Genomic DNA, 19,895 nt, shown 5'->3' on the forward strand with positions numbered 1-19,895 from the left:
TGTGCAGACTTTTAGCCTTGTACGACTCAACCAAAGGAGGAAAGGAAGCCTGCAGGGTGACAACCTGCACCCTGATGGGAGTGGCCAAAACATTGGGCACATAACCTTCTCTAAGCTTAAGGATAACAGTAGACAAGACTGATGCAAACTACAAACAAGAGTCTTTGATCGACAGGGCCTTAAGGTCCACTACAATTTTTATTGAGGCCAATGCGAGCAGCAGTTTTCAGCAAGATTTTACATAAGCTTACCGCAAATAATGGCTCAAATGGTGGACCTGAAAACACTTGCAAGACCAACATTGAGTCTCACACTGTGACAGAAGCAAGGCGAGAGGGCCTCAACCATCAAGCTCCTTTCAAAAATTTGCAAGATCAGAGGGAGTCTGCCCTCTGACAACCTGCCAGTAGGGTCATATCCAGCTGCTAAGGAAATTATGTAGACTTTGAGCATGGACGGAGTGACTCCTGCATCCAAATGTTCTTGGAGTTAGTATAGGCTGCATGGTACAATGAACCAGGTCCTCACCCTGGGAGGACCATCAGGGTACAAAGAGGTACCATTTTATAGTGTACAGCTGCCTCATCGAGGGAGCACTAGCCTGCAATATGGTGTTGAGCAATGACTGAGACAACCCTTGTCTTTAGAGCAAGTACCGTTCAGGGGCCAGACATGGAGCCTCCACAGCAGTAGGGCTGGGGATGCCAAATCATACCTCAAGCTTGCAAGAGCAGATTTATCCGCAAAGCAATCCTCCAGCAAGGAGCAACCAGCAGTTTGTCCAGCCCAGGGCATTTGGGCCACTAAAGCGTAACCAACAGTAGGGTTTCCCAGTCTTCCCAAACTGTGCACACACTTGGTGTATTAAGTGAACCAGACTGATCTCACAGCGAAATTGGAAACACCAGGTAGACTTTTCTTTATCGAAAATCAGCCTGTGCTCAATTTAAAATGAGTATTTGCTAAATATAATGCTTGGTTAAAATGTTTTGTATAATTTTTTTGAAAAGCTTTTGAGGTATATACTTTTCATTAGATACATTTTAAGTGTGAACTAATATTTCTGTGTATTTTCATATATGCAAGCCTGCTTTATCATTATAAAGATCTCATTATTTTCAATTACAAGCTATTATAATGACATCTTAACTTAAGCCTGAACACTTACAAATACTAATGACATACATTTTTTTAACTCTGCCATTTGTAAATAACATTTAATTAAAATGTACTTGTTACACGTAAAATATAATATGAAAATATACCAAAAATACTACAATTACTTAATGTATTAATGAAAATGCAAAAAATGTCATGATTTTCTGTCTGAAGTTTTAAATTTACCTTCTAAAATGGACTTGCTTTACCTTCAGTTACTGTATAATTTTTTATTTTGTTTATGGTTTGTTGACTATTGCCTAGTTCTTATGATAATTAATTTCTAGAGTTTTACATCCAATGGCACATTCCACAATGTGGCATTTTTATTTGCATACATAAAAAGTGTAGAAGAGAGAAGGGGGGGGGGGCAGCTAACGGGGAGAGGTGACATGCATTGAGAGGACCATACAGGAAGATCAAGACAACTGGAGAAAAAGAGGCGGAGCAAATGATGGACAGACAGCAGAGGTCTGTTCAACCTACCATTGACTAGGCTGGTATTACCAGTGGCATTTGCACTTGCCGCACCATCGGTAGCTATAGTTGCGATGGGGTGTGAGGAGGGATGGGAAGAGTCTAGCCAGTAATAATGAACAAGAGTAGCATGGTTAAGAGCGTTGTTACCATTATTAGTACATTCAATATGCTGCTGTCAACTGAAAGGTGATGTCAACCTAATGACATCAATGGCAAAAAACACTGCAACATAAGACAGGTTACACTTAACATGAGCACATAAAACAAAGTCGAGTCACAAAACAACACAATGATCAATGGCCCAAACAGCTAGCATTCACAAATGGCCCTCATTTGAGCTGAAATTTCTAGAAAATCGTATAAATACTGTAATATGTATAATATATTTAAAGTAGACAGGAATAGGTGTTTCCAAAATAACAACAAAAATAATAAGAAGAAATAAATAAAAAATTAAATTACATGCTAAGCAATTAAAAAGTGCTTTAACCACAACAATCAGCAGGCTGTAGTATATCATTAATAACAAAATAAATTAATAAATCGGAACATACGCACTGAGAACAATACAATATAATTATCCATATCTTCATTGATTACTGTAAGATCATTCGTTAAAGAAATAAATAAATGACCTCTAGATCTATGTGTAATGGATGAAATGTGTTTCTCTTACTACTTAAAAAGATCTTCTTTTTTTTACATTTTTAAAGCATTGTTTGGGAGAGAAAAGAAGGTTTACTGGTATACAAATGATGATTACTGTGGATATCCCCAGCCTGGAAAGGTGTATACTCTACCTGCTAGTTGATGGCCATCCTCCATTGCCTGACCTGTGTGGCAGTTTGCAGAATAACAAGCACATAAGGCCTTATGCCAACATGGGTGTGGGCAGTACAGAATACTCAACCAGAAAAAGCACAATGTCATGTAATAGATGTTAAATTAAATATAAAATTCTGATAGTTTTAGTCCTGTGATTCATCAGATGAAGACTTTTAGTCAGTGAAGTATTTGTGTGGTATAAACAATATGTCAATTCCAATGAAATATTACAATTGATGTACAACTTCTGATTCAGGGACGTGCACAGACATACTGCTGCTGACCGGCAGTGAAGATTTATAGTTAAAAAAGACTATAAAAATAATGATCATGGGTAATGCCCTACCTAAATGTATTCTCCAAATATTCCATATTATGCATAATAAATCGCAATTGGGGAAGAACGAACAACAATTAACTTATTTTGCTCATATACGAGCGCATAGTTATGAACTATGTGGCAGAAATCCGAACTGAAATTTTTTCATTTAAAGTGCGTGTTTGTTTCCACATGCCCCACATCTTGTCTGTTGCAAGAGTGTGCATGTAATTTGCAATGCTTCTGTATCACATTTGGAATTATTATAGTCACTATAACTGAGTATTAAATTCCATAATCGATGCATTGAAGTTTTTGCATAATATTGACACATTAGTACACCTCTAAATACCATTATTAAGTAAAAAAAAAAGGCATTTCATATGCGTGTGCAAGCTTTCATTTTGGGTGGTATTTGAGAGGTGCCTCAGCAAAAGGCCAGGAGCTCGAGCCCCTAGAGCCTCCTCCTATGCACTTGCATGTTCCAACTGAAAATTAGTGGTGCTTGACTGTGCAAAATTTAAGTCCACAGAATTTTATCTGTTGGTGAAAATAGTGCAATCAAATAGAAAATAAATAGACCATCTCTTCTCAGCAAGTTGCACAATTTAATGAATCATTCATATCTGTAGCATATATGGTGCAGTGCTAAGTTTAGGGTTAGAGGATTGTTTAAATCCCTAACTCTAAATATGAGCAACATTAATACTGATGCCTATCTTAGAATCAGTGTAAATGCTTTACTATATGTATAATCGCAAAAAATGCACAAAGTATCATTTTGTAGGAACGATAACAGTGACTGAAGTAACTGAATTTAAAATTTGTTCACTTGAATTAACCATTTTACTCGCTTTTGGCACTCCAGCTGGACATTTCACTGTAAAACTGCAGCAAAACGTGTTATACAGCACGTAAATATTGAATTGCAAAATTGTTGTCAATTGTTGTTCACCTCAATTTCATTAGATCAGGCTGTGCCTTCAGATGCAACATTTGTGCTGCCTTTGCAGAGTAAGGATGATATAGGTAAATACATTTTTCTATATAATCTAAATTTGTCTGAGATTTTAATATTTTATATTTTAGTACATATTTTACTGCTTATTTGTTCTGAATGGAACAAAACCACCACCCCAGTATACTGCTTTTGATGTTTACTCTCACAGATGTGAAAATTAAAGCACAGGAAAGTTGATAAAATGTATAGTCCTATAATAGCATCTACTAAATTAATAAGTAAAACTACATGTTTCAACCCATACAGAAATGCCCCATGATCAGGACAGGTATACACACAACAGTTCAGGCTTCACCTGGACTCTGTTGAGGTTTTGCAAGGATGAGCTTCAGATACCTACCTTTCTTCTCTTTCTTCTCCTCCTCCTCTCCCCCAGCACCGAGCAGGGTGAAAATAATCCCAGTCTGAGAGTTTACACCGACAGCCGTGACCAACATCCGACCCGAACCCTCCATCACATGAGTGCCTGGTGATACAGTTAGTTTTGTAGTAAGTAATGAAGAAACTGTAAATAATAGTAGGCCAGCACTGACAGCACTGACAGCACAGACAGTCCTGACCTCAACTCACGCAAGTGTCTGTATGACGTTAAACTCTAGACAGCACTGACACCACAGACTGCTGTTTACGATTTAAATAATCTAATACATGATTTATTTTAGAGCCACACTTTACTGGTATAAGAAGAGCAATCTCAAGGACTAATACGCAATAAAAGGCCAAGTTGCATTGAAATATCATTAAAGAAAAAACTCAGGATAATTCACAAAACATTTCAAACAGTTTGCATGTGGCATTTAAAAAAAAAGTGTCTTTTTCACATTTAAATTAATTCACTGTCATTCTGTGCATCCTTTCCATGCAAATCAGGCTTATAGTTTGCACCCTTGTCAGTGTTAATTTTCACACAGTTGTTAGTCACCATTTGTTTCTACTTTTTACTGCCTTGTTTGTAAAGCTTACAGTTATCTCTTATATGGTTGGTAAATTTAAATGGAGGGGTAAATTTCACAAATGATGATTTAGGAATCTTTTGAAATCACACTCTATCATTGTATCTTTATCCCAGGAGCTACTGTAGTAATGGCTTCTGTCAGCAAACCAACAGTGAAAAGTGATAACGTCTAGGTTACTGTTGTAACCTCCGTTCCCAGATGGAGAGAACGAGATGTTGTGTCGAATGAAGTGACACTAGGGGACTTTCTTGAAGGCCTCGGTTACCCCTGAACTTCAGAAAAGGCCAATGAGAATTTGGCAGACAGAATTTGCATGTCCCTCCCCCGGACATACTAGTCTGTCGCTCACTCGACGGTGTGTCGAATGAAGCGACACTAGGGGCACCTATTCAATCACGACATGTGCTGAACCGTGTACGTGAGCTGCTGACGCAGGTGCGGGCAGGCAGTTGTGTGCCAAAGCAACAGGCTGAGTCAGACTGCAAGTACCCTTCCCCAATGCCCCATAAAAACTTCATAAATTTTTTTGATTCTCGGCATCCCGAAGGGGGGGAACAAGCGCCGTGCCAAGCATGGTAGCAGGTTGCGCCAGCCGCACCTTTTTTTTCTCTCTATGTTTCTCGCATAGTGTTAAAGCAGCTGGGGCCATTTAACGCTATAACAAGCATCAGGGAAGGCGTTCTTTTCCAACGCCTATTCTTTCAGGGGGAAAAGTCCCAGAGGAGGCCAGAACCTGCCCAGGCTGGGGGTAAAGTGTGGCAAAATACTTTACATGAGTTTTCAGGCAACATGTGGAAGTGGCGCAGTGGTAGATCCTAACTACAAACACGGTGACCGGAGGGCAGAGGGGACTGCCCAAGGAGACGCGGGTCCGCCAGTAAGGGGACCGTACCGTGGAAAATACACACAGGGGGATTAATCCATGAAGGCCCATCCTGTGGAGCACCTATTCCAGTGCAGAGTAATTAGTACCCGTAGTGCATCTGGTCAGGAAATTCCTTTGCTGAATTCGCAGACCAGAGGGCTAGGGAGGAAGAACATCCAGGGAGCGCAAAATTTGTGAACTCTCCTGGGGAAAGAGCGCACGTGATCACCTCAGTGGAGGGGAAAGGTGTTATGTGCAAGCAGAACACCCGGTCAGACGTTCCGTATACCCAAGTTCTATGTGCTCGGACCTGAGAGAACACGGGACGAAACCGACTCAACCCTGAGATTGTAAAATCTCATAAAGGTATTGGGTGTTACTCAGCCCGCTGCTCTGCTGATGTCTGCTAGGGAGGTGCCTTTGGCCAGTGCCCACGAGGATGCCACACTTCTAGTCGAGTGTGCTCGAACCCGCAAGGGGGAGAAAGCGAAGGCGTCAACGACCCAGTGGGATAGCCTCTGTTTGGAGACGCCGTTCTCTTTCTGCTGTCCACCAAATCAGACAAAGAGCTCCACATAGGTATGCAAAGCATGCACTGGACACAGCAGCGAAAAGGCTGGGTCTGCCTCCTCCCAGATCTCTGCGGGTCTTTTCAGGAAGAACACCAATTCGCGACAAGCGGCACTTCAGGGTGTAAAGTTGCCTGGTAGAGAGAGCTCTGGCTTGGTTTATTGTGTCTACGACAGCAGGTGGTAAGCCACTTAGATCTTCCGTATACCATCCAGGGGCCAGACATGGAGGTTCCAGAGGTATGGCCGTGGAAAGAAGGTCCTTCCTCAGGTGAATTCGCTGGGGAGGGGCTGTCGCGAGGAGCATGAGATTCCAAGTACCAAGTCTGTGTGGGCCAATAGGGGGCCAGTAGAGTGACTTGTTCCTCGTCCTCCCTGACCTTGCACAGCACCCGTGCAAGTAGGCTCACTGGGGGAAATGAATACTTGCGCAGCCCCAGGGGCCAGCTGTGTGCCAGCACGTCTATCTCGAGGGGAGCCTCCGCTAGGGAGTACCAGAGCGGGCAATGGGAGGTCTATTGGGAAGCAAACAGGTCTACCTGTGCATTGCTGAACCTCTCCCAAATCAGCTGGACCACCTGGTGGTGGAGCATAAACTCTCAGCTGAGTGCGCCCTGTCGCGACAGTGCGTCCGCTGCTGTGTTGTGGTTGCCCGGGATATTAGTGGCGATATTAGTCACTGCTGACTCCAAAGGAGGAGATGGGTGATGAGAGTGCACGCCACCTTGGTCATTTATGTACGCTAGCGTGGTGGTGCTGTCTGAGCAAATCAAGACGTGCTAGCCCCGAAGTAGTGGGAGAAACCTCTGCAGGGCAAGAATTACAGCCAGCAACTCTAGGCAGTTGATGTGCCAACCCAGCCGGGTCCCCATCTAGGATTCGGCAGCTGCATGCCCGTTGCACACGGCTCCCCAACCCTGTTTGGAGGCATCTGTGGTGACCAGAACTCATCAGAACACCTGCTGTAGGGGGACTCCTGTCCACAGAAAACAGAGGTCTGTCCAGGAGTTGAAAGTCTGACGGCAGGCGGGGGTCACTCAAACAGTCTTGAAGCCAGTGCTGAAGCGGTCTCTTATGCATCAACCCCAGGGCACCACCGACGCAGAGGATTCCATATGCCCCAGGAGCCTCTGGAATTTTTTTAGAGGAACCGCTGTGCCTGGATTGAATAAAGAGAGGCATTTCAGCACAGACTGCACGCTCGTCATTGAGACTGAGTCTAACTCCATGCAGAGAAAAGAGATGCTCTGAACCGGGGCGAGCTTGCTTGCCTGGAGGGACAGGCTCTATCGCGTCTTTGAGTAAGAGGGTCGTGATCTCCACGCGTAGGGTGTTGGCGTCTTTGCCGTGCACCAAGGTAAAGAGGACACCTGCGAAAGGGAGTGGGGGCCTGGTGAAATGGATTGTATAGCAGAGTCAGATGGTGCTGGCCAGCTAGCGCTGATGGGTTGGGAAGTGAAAACCACACGTCCAAGCTCCGTGCGAGGGGCACTAGGGGGATGATCATTCTTGATGCACCTGGCGGGGCTTCACAGCGGGGCGAAGCAGGTAGTGTTGCATCGGGAGGCAAAAGCATGTCCTGAGGCTTTGATGATGAGAGAAGAATCTAATCACTTGCTTGGCTCCACGCACAGTGACTGAGGATTATGGTCCCTTGTAGGCATCCGGGGGACAATAGTTGTGGGTCCGGAGGCAAGGGGTCTGCATCTGGGGTGCCGGGACTGCCGGAGTGTGGCACCGGATTGCTGTGAGAACGGCATTTGCGGGTCAGATGACCCAGGGAATGAAGAAATCGCTCTTTTATTGAGAATGTGAGTACTGCAGCCCGAAGGGGGTGCGGCAAAGGAAATAAGGGTAAATAAGGATTATCCTCAAGGCCCTCCACCATGGGATGGAGTGGTCTGTTTACCAGCTCCAGAGCAAACATCTCGTTCCCTGGGTCATCCATCTCAGGAGCGCTTGGGAGCCTTCCAGGTCCTCGAAGATGTCCAAGAGACGGGAGGCGTGCTCTTCCTGCGGGGCGCTCGATGCTGGGGCTGAGAGCTGGGCCCAGGTTGAGGCAGAGCTGCCTGACATTTGGAAGCCACAGGGGGATGCCCTCGGCAAGCAGACGGAGCACGGCCCATGCTGGAACAGCGGTGGGGCATGATGTGGGAAATGGCCTCTGTCTGTTTCTTCACTGTCCACGACAGTGTCACCGAATAGGCCAAGCTGGGAGACGGGGGCATTGAGAAAGCTGGCTTTGTTTACCTCCCACATCTAGACCAGGTTCAGCCACAGGTGACGTTCCTGGACCACGAGGGTGGCCATCGCTTGCCCGAGTGTCCGCACTGTGACCTTCATGGCCCGGAGGACGTGGCGGTGGCAGCTGGAGTGGCGTTCTTTTTTAGGAAGGAAAGACGTGACCGCAACGTTGCCATGGTTAAGTTCTCGCAGTAAGAACAAGAACCGTCCACAAACGCTACCTCAGTGTGATTGCGGCCCAGACACACGAGGCAGCGTCTATGACTGTCAGGGGCGGAGAGATATCGACCGCATCCAGGAACTACACAGGGGCGGAAAGGTCTCTTTAAAAAGACGCTTCTTGAAAAGGACGTTCAACGCCTGCTGTGGGTACTCTTTTAGAGAAATAAACTCTTAAGAAAAATTTTATTTTATAGAAGCGCTGTCGAAGCGCCCAGGGGCAAAGCTGCACTGCCATGCAGAGAAGGAGAAAGCCACTGATACATGCCGCAGATCCAACAGCAATGCTCTGTGGAGGTGAGTGGAACAGAAGTGATCTCAGTTTGCTGATCACACAACCGCTCGGCTCCGAAGAAGAAATCTGAATGAACAGATACACGATTCCCTCCTTTTATACCCATATGTCCGGGGGAGGGACATGGAAATTCTGTCTGCCAAATTCTCATTTGCCTTCTCTCAAGTTCAGAGGTAACCGAGCCCTTCAAGAAACTCCCCTAGAATCGCTTCATTCAACACAACATCGAGTGAGCGACCGACGAGGAACTGGGTCATTTAAGCAATCTGTGAGAATGCACAGGAATACCACTCTAAATTTATGTTTTCAAATGAACATATATTTACACACAACACAGAACAGAGAGCTGTAATGTTTCACCATTGTTATCAAATACAATTTTTTACTCAGTTCCTTTTAATTTAATATGTAAATGACATTAAGTGATGTGATTATATTTCCACCAATGCTGATTGACTTTAATGTTTGATGACTGTTTTTTTCTATAAAATCAATAGTAAATTAATTAAATATAGAGCTGCATTGTATAAAAAGTTTTTTGGACAATATGAATTTTTTATATTTATTAATTTTAATATATTGTATAAAAAAATGTAAAGCTGTTTTGATGGCTTTGTTCATTGTTTTAAAAGAAACTGTCATCTTTTGCACTACTGTGTACTGGTCGGCGCTGCACTGTCTCTTACTGTGTCTATTGTCGTGTCATTTTTAGCAATTTATTGTACTGTCCTATACTTTTTGCACACGTTTGCATGTGCACTTTATATAGGTATGTTATTTAGTCTGTGTAGTCTCATGTGGTTCTGGGTTTGTCCTATGTTGTTTTATGTAGCACCATGGTCTTGGAGGAACGTTATCTCGTTTCGCTGTGTACTGTACTAACTGTATATGGTTGAAACAACATTAAAAACACTTGACTTGACTTGAAATGCATTGAACTTGGTTTAGAGAAAAATGTAAAATCTTGACAAAAGAACATTTGTTATTCATTTCAAGGAATACATATGCATAATTAATTAGTCAAATTATCATTGTGTTCTATCAGGCAAATTTATTTCCACTGTTGTGTGACTGTTTTTAATTTCTTTAAATTGCTATTCAGTAAATTCCCATTTACGTTGTTTCTTTTCAAATTAAAATGCAACATCCTATGAGCCGTAGCAAATTAAATTCCAACTCATTAATCAAAAGGCCGATTCTTAAATTCTGAATTTAGCCCAAAACTGGCAATTCGTAGAGAAATCAATTGAAAATGTATATCATATTATATAATAGTAAAGTGGACATTCACCAGAGAGAAGCATGGGGTCTTTATCTGCAGATTTGCGCACATGGTCTGATTCTCCCGTTAATGAACTCTCATCAATCTTCAGATCATTGCCTTGTATCAAGATTCCATCAGCTGGAAGCAGGTCACCTGAACACAGTAATGTATGATTAGTAGATGAAAATATGAACATAAATATAGATCATAATTTATATTCACATTGACATTTTGATGCAGTCTGGCTGGGATCTGAAACTTCTAAGCAGCTGTTAATGTGCTAAACAGTCAAAACAGCTGCCAGCAAACCTGGATAAAAATAAACATATCATTTCTGTTTGTTAAAAAAATATATTTATATGTACGATATTTATATATTAAAGGTGAAGTGTATAATTTCTGTGCCACTTGCTTCACCAAAAGGAATACAAAATAAAATTAAAAAAAGTTTCTCTTGGTAGGACTAAAATGTTACACACTTCACCTTTAAGAAATGTTTTAATGATTAAAGCTAAAATCTGAAAAATGCAAATGAATTGGCTTGTTTGTTGATTTCACTATTAACAGCTACCTATATTCATGACCACGCAAGGGGCACCGCTAAGAGCAACGACCATGCTCTCTGTTTTTATCAAATTTTAATCAGAGCACTAATCATAAGCACAATTTTCGTGCCAGCACAAAGTGCAAGTGGGCATGGGTGGGAGTGTTTGGATATCTGTGGGTGTATGCAGTACCACTGCTTGTTATAAGCAGACTACGCAGTCTGCATATGGCACCAACTCCATAGGGGGACTTTTCAAAATTTGATCCGACACTGAATGCTCAAGCAGCCTTATTTACAGTCCTGATGTTGCTATATCAATGTAAAAAGCACTTACCAATTTGCTTGAAGTTAAAATCAGTCCTCTATTCCTGTTTAATAAATTAAGCAATCACACGGTCATGCAGACCATCTCGTGTTTTTAAATCCATAAGGATCTCTTTCTCAATGGTGATAGCGGCAATAAATGACAGTCAACTCGTCAGGGAGATCTCTTGCTCACTTTCAAATTACGTCACTTAAAGTGTGATTGCGTCACTCAAGGCCACCTAGAAAGCCTCAACGGGACATATCCTAAAGATCACGCCCACCAAGAACAAATAAATCAATCTGATTGGCTGATGAATCTGACAATCTGACTTTAGCTGCTCATTCATTTGCACTGTTGAGGGATTCTGTGAAAATTCTGAAGGCCCGAGGGGGTGGAGCTCAGACTTGCTCTCTGCTTTGGGCATGTGATTTGTGAAACAGTTGTCACGCTTCGCTTGTAAGCATCAAGGAATAAATTCTGACTGGATAAACTTTAAATTTTTCTCTATTTGTGTGTAGATTAATTAAGAGTGGAAAGCGATTAAAAACACATAGGCAAAAAGGTGATTGAGAATGAAAGTAATGAAAAATATTTATTTATTTGACATGTTAGGCCAGTAGAGAAGGCTTTGCTGGCCCTGAGAACGCACCACTGATTGTTTGTTAATAAAGTGGCATAGCACAATTTGCTATTTTCCTGAGAAATAGGTCATTGCGCTAAGACATTTAAGAACCACGTCTTATTTCACTGCAAAGTCTGAAATCAGTTCCTGCATTTGCATTTTAGGGATTTCACCAGCAGATGATATCAAAGAGCTATCAATAGATAATAATAATAATAATAATAAGTTTATTTTGTAAAATGAATTTCCAAAAATCAAAAACACTGTACAAATATTAAACATGAAACATTAAACAAATATATTTTACAAAACAATGTACAATGTGAGAGAAGCAAAGCATATTGTAAGCAGGTGAGAGACATGGGCAAGCAAGACAAGAACCAACAGTCCCAGTGAGGCTGATAAAGAACATACAACACATCGCAGTCCAGGGCAGCGTAGGCGACAAACAGAGCAAGGGATGCACTGGATACAGCTAAGTTACACTACCAAAATTGTTATAAATGAGCTGTCTTCATTTATATTGACATTGCTTGACAGGAAATTAAATATTTAACAGGATGCAGACAGTGCAATAACTGGAGAAGGACCTCAAAATTAAATTGCACTTGACCCATGCAGCCTTGACAAAAGCACATGCTTGCACAAAAATCTATATAAAAAAAAAAAATCATGATGATGTCAGCTGACTTTGCATGAGTGACGTGATGTATAGTGTTGTGCTTAAGGCATAGTGCTCTTAAAATTTGGCCGTAGGTAAAATGTCAGAGACCACTTGTTTGCACATTCTTGAGCTTAACGTGGGGTAAAACTCAATGGTCAAAGACATAATGGAGACAAAACTGTTTCTGAACAGAGACACACTCAACGATGAACTATATTTTATAATCTGTTAAGTACCTTGGTGTCCTTTCCAATATTCCTTTAGGTTTCTCCAAAAAGTTTGCATCAATATTGCCATCTACAAATATTCCAAAGCTGATCCTCTAAGGTAGCACTTTTTTAAGCATTTCACAACAGAATATCTTTCTAATATTTCAGAATTTACAACCCTAACCGCATACAATTTACTTAATCATTAATTTTTGACTTGTTTTTCAGTAAAAATATCTAAACAGCTTTTAAACAGGTTATATTTATTAGAGACGTAAAATATTAGAATATATAAGCATAATATACTGCCTGGACAAAAAAAAGTAGTTGTTTGGATTTAAGGCACTGTTATGATCTGGAGTTTCTTCAATTGGTCACGTCTAGGCTCAGCAACGTTATGCCGCAATAGTATAAAATTCAGCTGAGTACATGAATGGACCAGGTTATCCCATCAATGGATTTTTTCTTCCCTGATGTCACAGGCATATTGCAGGATGACTATGCCAAGAGCATAGACTCAGGCTCAATTTGTGAAAGAGTGGTTCAGGGAGCATAAGGAATAATTTTCACATATGAATTGGCCACAACAGAGCCCTGTCCTTAACCCCATTGAAATTCTTTGGGATGTGCTGGAGAAGACTTTACGGAGTGGTTCGACTCTCCCATCATCAATACAAGATCTCGGCCAAAAATGAATGCAACTCTGGATGGAAACAAATGTTGTGACGTTGCATAAGGCCATGATGAATGAGTGCCATAATCAAAGCACCAAAGCATAAAACTTTGTTGGCAGTCCAACAAAATATTAAAATATGCAACTATTTATAAAAATTTTTGGCCAGGCAGTGTATATTAAGACTTCATCATCATGAATTAAGTTTATTAAGTTTATTTTTCTGACCTCAAAAGCGAATTGTTTTTTTCTTGTTTTAATCTTGTGGTGATGTGGGCGTGGCCAAGTGATGTCTGTGGAGAGCGAGGCCAGGAGAGGAAGAACGGATTGACACCTGTGGGAAATTATCTCTAAAAGATGTTCTGTGTTGAAGTGAGAGCTGGAGAGGGATAAAAGAGGCAATCCAGACCACTGTAGGAGAGAGATGGAGTTGCACGAAACTGACTGTATGTGTGCATGTGAAATGTTATGCTGAAAAGCAGACCTTTTCTCTTCAGATCTCTTCTTTGTGTAAAATAAAAGACTATGTGGATTGTTTACCTGGTTCCCACTTCCTCCTTTAAGAAGAGAATTAAAGAACCTGTCACAAAACCTTAATCTAACAAACTATTTTGACACTTATGTTGTATGAAGCTTACAGTCTTATTCTAATATTCAATTCACAGACTAATCTCAAGGAAATTCATTACAGTTTGGCGATTTTGACTTGGGTCATTTGAAAACGTACAACTTTTAGAACAAACAATGACAAGCACCACCCTTATATAATTCTAAACACAACTACTTCCTTTATTCTGTGTTACAGGAAATGTAAGTTGAGGCAAACCTAAACATAAGAATAAATAGAAAATCATTATTTACCCATACTGTTATCTCCCCAAAAGCCCTGTTTTGTAGCATGGAAGAAAGGGAAACATCCACTGATCTATATATGTAACTGGATTACTCATGTCACAACAGTGAAGCTACTGCGCCGCCATCTTGGTATTCCCTAACATTCTGTATTCCTACAGGTCTCAATGGGAAATCGTCTGTTTTGGTGAGTAATTTTCACCTATCCAGTCACATTAAAAAGTTTTTTTTTAAGTCTGCATATACTGCATAACAGTGCAATCTTCCTAAATATGTCATTAATTATTTATTTGGACTCAAATTTTTTTCCCCTGCTTATTCTAAATGTGAGCGTGTTATGTTACTCTTTATTGCAGCAGCATTACGTTCAGTGGCATACGTGTTAACTCAATAGAAACAAGTTTAAGAAACTGAGATAAGATATCAGTAGACATTTTCAAACATATTTTTTGCAGTCTTTAAAGCTTTTATTCTGAATACATAATTATGTTTTGTAGCTTTTGTTTACGTTGAACGTGCATTGTGGTTATTTTCTGAGGCTAAATGAATATTAGCTATGCAGCTAACGTTAACTTAGGAAAATAACCACGAATAACAGTATAACTCACCAGGTTAGTACTTTTTGCAGTGCAGGCCTGAATACGGTCCAGCTCACGGGCATCATTTTTAAAGTGATCAATTGGAATTGACGAGTAGGGCTGGACTGGTAATCTGGCATACCAGGCATTTTCTGGCGGACCGACGCACTTTGGGGCGATCAGGTTGGACTGGCCATCGGGAGAACTGAGCGGGCCACTGTTTCGACCACGTTAAGCTAAAATGAGCTGCCGCGTTAGCGAACACTCTCCCCCCAACAACTTTTGGGCCAGTTCCTACGTAAAATCCCAGGCCAATTTCTCATCCCAGTCCAGCCATGACAAGGAGCACATGGATATTGTAGAAGTTAAACAAGGTAAGTTTGCAGTTTGGATTTCAATAATCATCCCACTGAATGTTAGATAAAACTGGAATTGGTTTGCAGCAGGAGGAAAAGCTGTATGAGGAGACAGTTGTTAGCCTGGCTTCACTGAAGAGCTGTTTTAACAGGTAAGAGAATAGACAACATTAGTGGAGTAAAAAATATTGAATGAAGATACTTTTGCAACATGCAGTGCAACTTTTTACAAGTCTTATAAAATCACTGTGTTTCAGATAGTTATAACTTTTAATATTAATAGAAAAGTTGACCCAAAAATGTAAATTCTGTCATCATATACTCAACCTCATGTCCTTTCAAATCCATGTGACTTTCTTTTGCAGAACCCCCAAAAAGGTATTTTGTATTCCATATAAGGAAAGTAAATTGTGAGCAAAATAGCTTGTTTTGGTCACCATCAACTTTCAATATGTGGACAAAAACATGGTTTAAAATGTCATCTTTTGTGTTCCACAGAAAAAGTCATACAGGTTTGGAAGGACATGAGGTTGAGTAAACAGCTGTGCGTAAGGTCTTACGTAAGTTGGGGTAAAAAGTTCACACTAAGGGTTTAGTATCTACTAGTTAGTTTGTAACTAAGTCGGTGCTTAATTTGGTTGAACCTCCTGTTCCTAAGGCAATTCTTAACTAGTAAGTCGTAAACTCTCCGTAAAGTGATGCGTAGTTGCATAATATGATGTTGACCTGCATTGATCCAATAATCAGCTTTCATATTTGTACACAGGTTTAAACTATGAAGGCAGAGAAACGTTGCATCCTGTAACAATCTGCAGATGTTGCTATTGGACACTTTTGCTTTAAAAAGGGGTATTAATACACTTTGGTGTTGTATTTGTACTGTTGATTATTAAAGATTATGATGTTTATGCCCACTTTACATGGGGGTAATGACTAATTTGTGCTTAATAGGTACATTGTATAAATTACAACCTGTGGGCACTTTTGCAACATCCTTAAGTGAGTGTTGTTTCACGGTTAAACGCTACATATGCCGCGATGCCCTCTGTCGGTAGGGAATAGCACAATGGTCGCCAGAGCACTTCCGGTAGCTTCCCCTACTGCTGGCAGTTTAGAATTCTATGAGCAATCCAGATATATATATATAGATCAGTGGAATCATCCTTGTTTTGAACATGTATTTGTGAGATACTTCTGTTTTGAACATGCGATAGTGAGCTTTTTACTGACCTCTAACCCAAACCCCACACCAAACCTAACCACAGAAGTGTAACGCCATACAATTTTTTAATGGGAAAATGTTTTTGTGTACCACAAAATAAATGAAATAGCAGGGTTAAGTAGGAGACGAGGGAAGCGTATGCGATTAGTTGGTGTAAAAGTCATACATTTAATCTTTAAATGTTTTGAGGATTTTTTTATTTTTACATAAAAACAGGCCAAAAAAAACTAATTTGAGAATGATTTCTTGCAGTGCAACACTAAAGCTATATTGTAGATGTTCCCCAGGGTTTGATATTTGGCCCTTTTGTTGTTTTATTCAGCAAGAATGTAATTTTCAGTGATGGTATTGCATTCATCTTCCATTTTTCGCAATGCATCATATCAAGCTCTTTCTTCAGACTCCCACACATGTTCAAAAATAACGGTAAGCCTGAGACCGCAATCCATCACTGTACTTCCAACTAGTCAAGAAGATGGAGCCCTTCTTCCAGCCTGCCAAACACTCTCACCCACAGGATCTCTCCGTCACTGTCAACAGCTACATTATTTGCCTCCTACTTGTTCAGGAGATCCGGAATAACAACCTGAATGTCTTCATGAAAACTGCAGAAGCAGCCTGCCCCTTTAGTTTTAGGAAATAACCAGACTGGATAGTGTTGGCCTCTAAAAACTTGATCAGCACGTCAGAAATCTTGTCAGTTTCAGAGAATGTACCGATTACCTTACCTCTCGACCATCTTTAGGTTTGCAGGTGCGTTGTATAAATACATTGCTGGATGCACTACATCTGCCATGTTGGCATTGACCTTTGAGCGGTGTGTTCTTGGAAGAATGATGTACTAACCACAGCCATGAAAATAATTTACTTGGTTGTTCTTAAACAAGTATAATTTAACCATGAGGAACTTTGTCAGTGCCTGTACTTATCACATGTCTTTTAATTCAACTTTAAATTTGCCATTTTTAATCTGACACCTCCTCAGCTCCAGTGGCCTTATGGAATAGTAAAGTGTCCAAGTGGTTGCATGCTTCAGAATCTCAGCAGATGCAGTACTTCATCTGGGTATTGTTCACAAACTGTATCCTTAATACTGAGTTTTTGGACATCCTATTCATTTGATTTGCTGTTTTTGAATACTATATAGTAGGGAAGTATGAATATCTGGACAATGGGAATGTCTTCAAATTACGCATTTATGCATTCTTTATAAGGGGACAGGTAAATGTAAAATTCCAATAAAGTTTTAAACACAAATATAGAGTGCTTCAAAATAGACACGTACCATACTTGATTTGCGCAATGTCACCAACGAGAATATCTGCCACAGGAAGTTGGATGACCTGTCCTCCACGCACCACCTGGAATTTCTGCTCCTGTTCGATGCGGCTCTGTAAACCCCTGAACTGCTTCTCCTTGCTCCAATCATTGAAGGCCGTGACCAGGACGACACATGCCACAGAGAGTAAGATAGCAGCACCCTCGATCCAACCGGCCTCAGCTTCCCCCTCGTCCTCCGCACCCGCGTTCGCTGTCCCACAGGCTGATGAGAGAGTAGAACACCATATAGACATGCTGGTGCAAACACACAGGGCATGTAATGTATAATTACCCCTTAAATGCATGGATGTTTCTCCAAAAATTATTACTCGAGTCTTTAGCAACCCTATCAAAAATGTGTCTACAAAATGCCCAGATAGTGTAACATTTTCAAAGCATTTTTAACTAAATTTGAAATTAATAGAATAGAATATTTTCTGTAAATGTTTATGTTTTATTTTTCATATATTAAAGGGGTCATGACATGGGTTTTTTTATTGTATTATTATGTTCCCTTAGGTGCAATTATAGTATTAATATATTTTTTTTTTAAGAAAAACTTTTAAAATCTAGTGATTTATGACCTTTTCCCACCCTGTTTCTCATCCTCTGATTCAAACAGTCTGTTTTGGGGGCGTTTTCCATTTAAGACTTCAGTGTTAACGCCCACTGTTATGATTGGCTAACGTCAGTGCCTATGTATCAATTATTGACGCCCCCAGCCAGAACAATATGCAAGTAAACTAAGTAAAAACACTGTGATTATTCATAATGAATGAAATTGCGCTTTAAAAAGTAGTTTAAAGTTTAAAATAGATTACTTACAGTTTGCGTCGTCGTTGTTCCCAGAATACTCGGCACGGACTTATCTTTGAGCAACAGTTTTCTGGCAAAGCCAGCATCATATTGAGATTTGTTCTCAAAACAGTCATCCTTAAAATGTACAGAACAAACGCTTAAGTTAACACTGCCGTGACTGGGACGTCCGCAAAAAATAAACTGCATCCATTTTTCCCTGACGTCTGGATCTTTCGGCAGCTTATTCAGAGGTTTTGTTTGACCACAGCCAGGAACAGCACATCTGTGTGGCATCGTAATTTTCCTGTGCACAAGTAGTCTCTGTCAGAGCTCGCTGTCCATCGACTGAACACTTGTGAGGCGCACGGCGATACTGAAATGAGCGTAGTTGTCTTGCGCTTAAAGCGTAGTTATCTTGTGCTGGAGGCGGTCATATGCAAACGCTGGTACGTCACTTCTAACCGTCACGTCACTTCTAACCATGAATCCAGAACGAGCTGTATTTTGAGCTTGATTAAATAAATGATTTGTTCAGAATGGGGAGGATGTCTTAAAATATTAAACTTGCAGGACGTTTTAATGATACAAAGACCTCTTATATACCAAAAGAGCAAGGCAAATTTGGTTTCTCATGTCATGACCCCTTTAAAGAGATGACAGAACAGGATTCATTACCCCCACAATGAAATTGTATGAGACACAACTGGCTGTCAAACACATATTGAGCTACATACAACATATAAGCTACACATATGTATGTTTTCATACAATTATTGAGTCTAAATAGATAACTTACACCCAAATGGCAAAAGCTATTTCATATTGTTCATCTGTTGTACTTGATATAGGTTTCTTCCACATTGCTGCTTCGTCAAATAACAATGTCAAAATTAAATCAAGTAAATCCTGAAATAACAGCACCACCTTGAGTAACAAATTGCATGTATAGCATGAATGTGTACATGCATATGATACTGATAATTCACCATCATTACGCAAAACAATGACATGATATACAGTAATAGTAATTTATATGAATATAATGCTAATTTGTCTTGTAATAAACAAAGCATTGTTTTTCTCCTGTGATAGTAATCTTATATAGATATGATATAAACATAAACATGATTTTTGGAAGCACAAATATATATTTCGTCACTATTACACATATAAGTTCTCTAACAGCTCTCTATTCTTTTACTAATTATTTTAGCAATTTTGGCATTTACTATTATTATTATTATTGTTACACTATTCTGAAGAAAACTGCTGAGGAATACTAAACAAGTTGGGGTATAACTCCCCAAAAAATGGATGAGATAGAGGGAGTAGAATGAGGTTTCCGGTCACTAAAGACCTGAGGTATGCGTTTAAGGGTTAATACCCCAAATTCAACATATGTATTTGCTAATTATTTTGACCCCAAATTGTTTCCAACTGGAGTGATCTAGTCTTGGGTTTTCCTAAGTGGAACTACTGTAGTGTGTGATGCAATAAACCCACTGGGGACAGTGCACTTTACACACAACAGT

The 19,895-nt window shown here is 40.5% G+C and overlaps 1 protein-coding gene across 8 annotated transcripts in view; it reads right to left on the bottom strand.

Moving 5' to 3' along the window:
* Positions 1-19,895, bottom strand: part of atp2b2 (ATPase plasma membrane Ca2+ transporting 2) — a 258,483-nt gene that overhangs the window by 57,572 nt on the left and 181,016 nt on the right. For 4 of the 8 annotated variants that reach the window (XM_052111374.1, XM_052111373.1, XM_052111381.1 and 1 more), the window contains 5 exons: positions 17,531-17,788; positions 10,243-10,368; positions 4,144-4,269; positions 2,439-2,471; positions 1,645-1,737 (listed from right to left, as the gene is read on the bottom strand). In XM_052111374.1, the coding sequence (XP_051967334.1) occupies positions 1,645-1,737; positions 2,439-2,471; positions 4,144-4,269; positions 10,243-10,368; positions 17,531-17,788 (636 nt within the window). The remainder of the gene's footprint in view (positions 1-1,644; positions 1,738-2,438; positions 2,472-4,143; positions 4,270-10,242; positions 10,369-17,530; positions 17,789-19,895) is intronic. The other 4 variants (XM_052111375.1, XM_052111377.1, XM_052111378.1 and 1 more) reach the window with 2 other exon arrangements.

This window comes from Xyrauchen texanus, chromosome 39 (assembly GCF_025860055.1).
Source record: "Xyrauchen texanus isolate HMW12.3.18 chromosome 39, RBS_HiC_50CHRs, whole genome shotgun sequence".
Lineage (NCBI taxonomy): Eukaryota > Metazoa > Chordata > Actinopteri > Cypriniformes > Catostomidae > Xyrauchen > Xyrauchen texanus.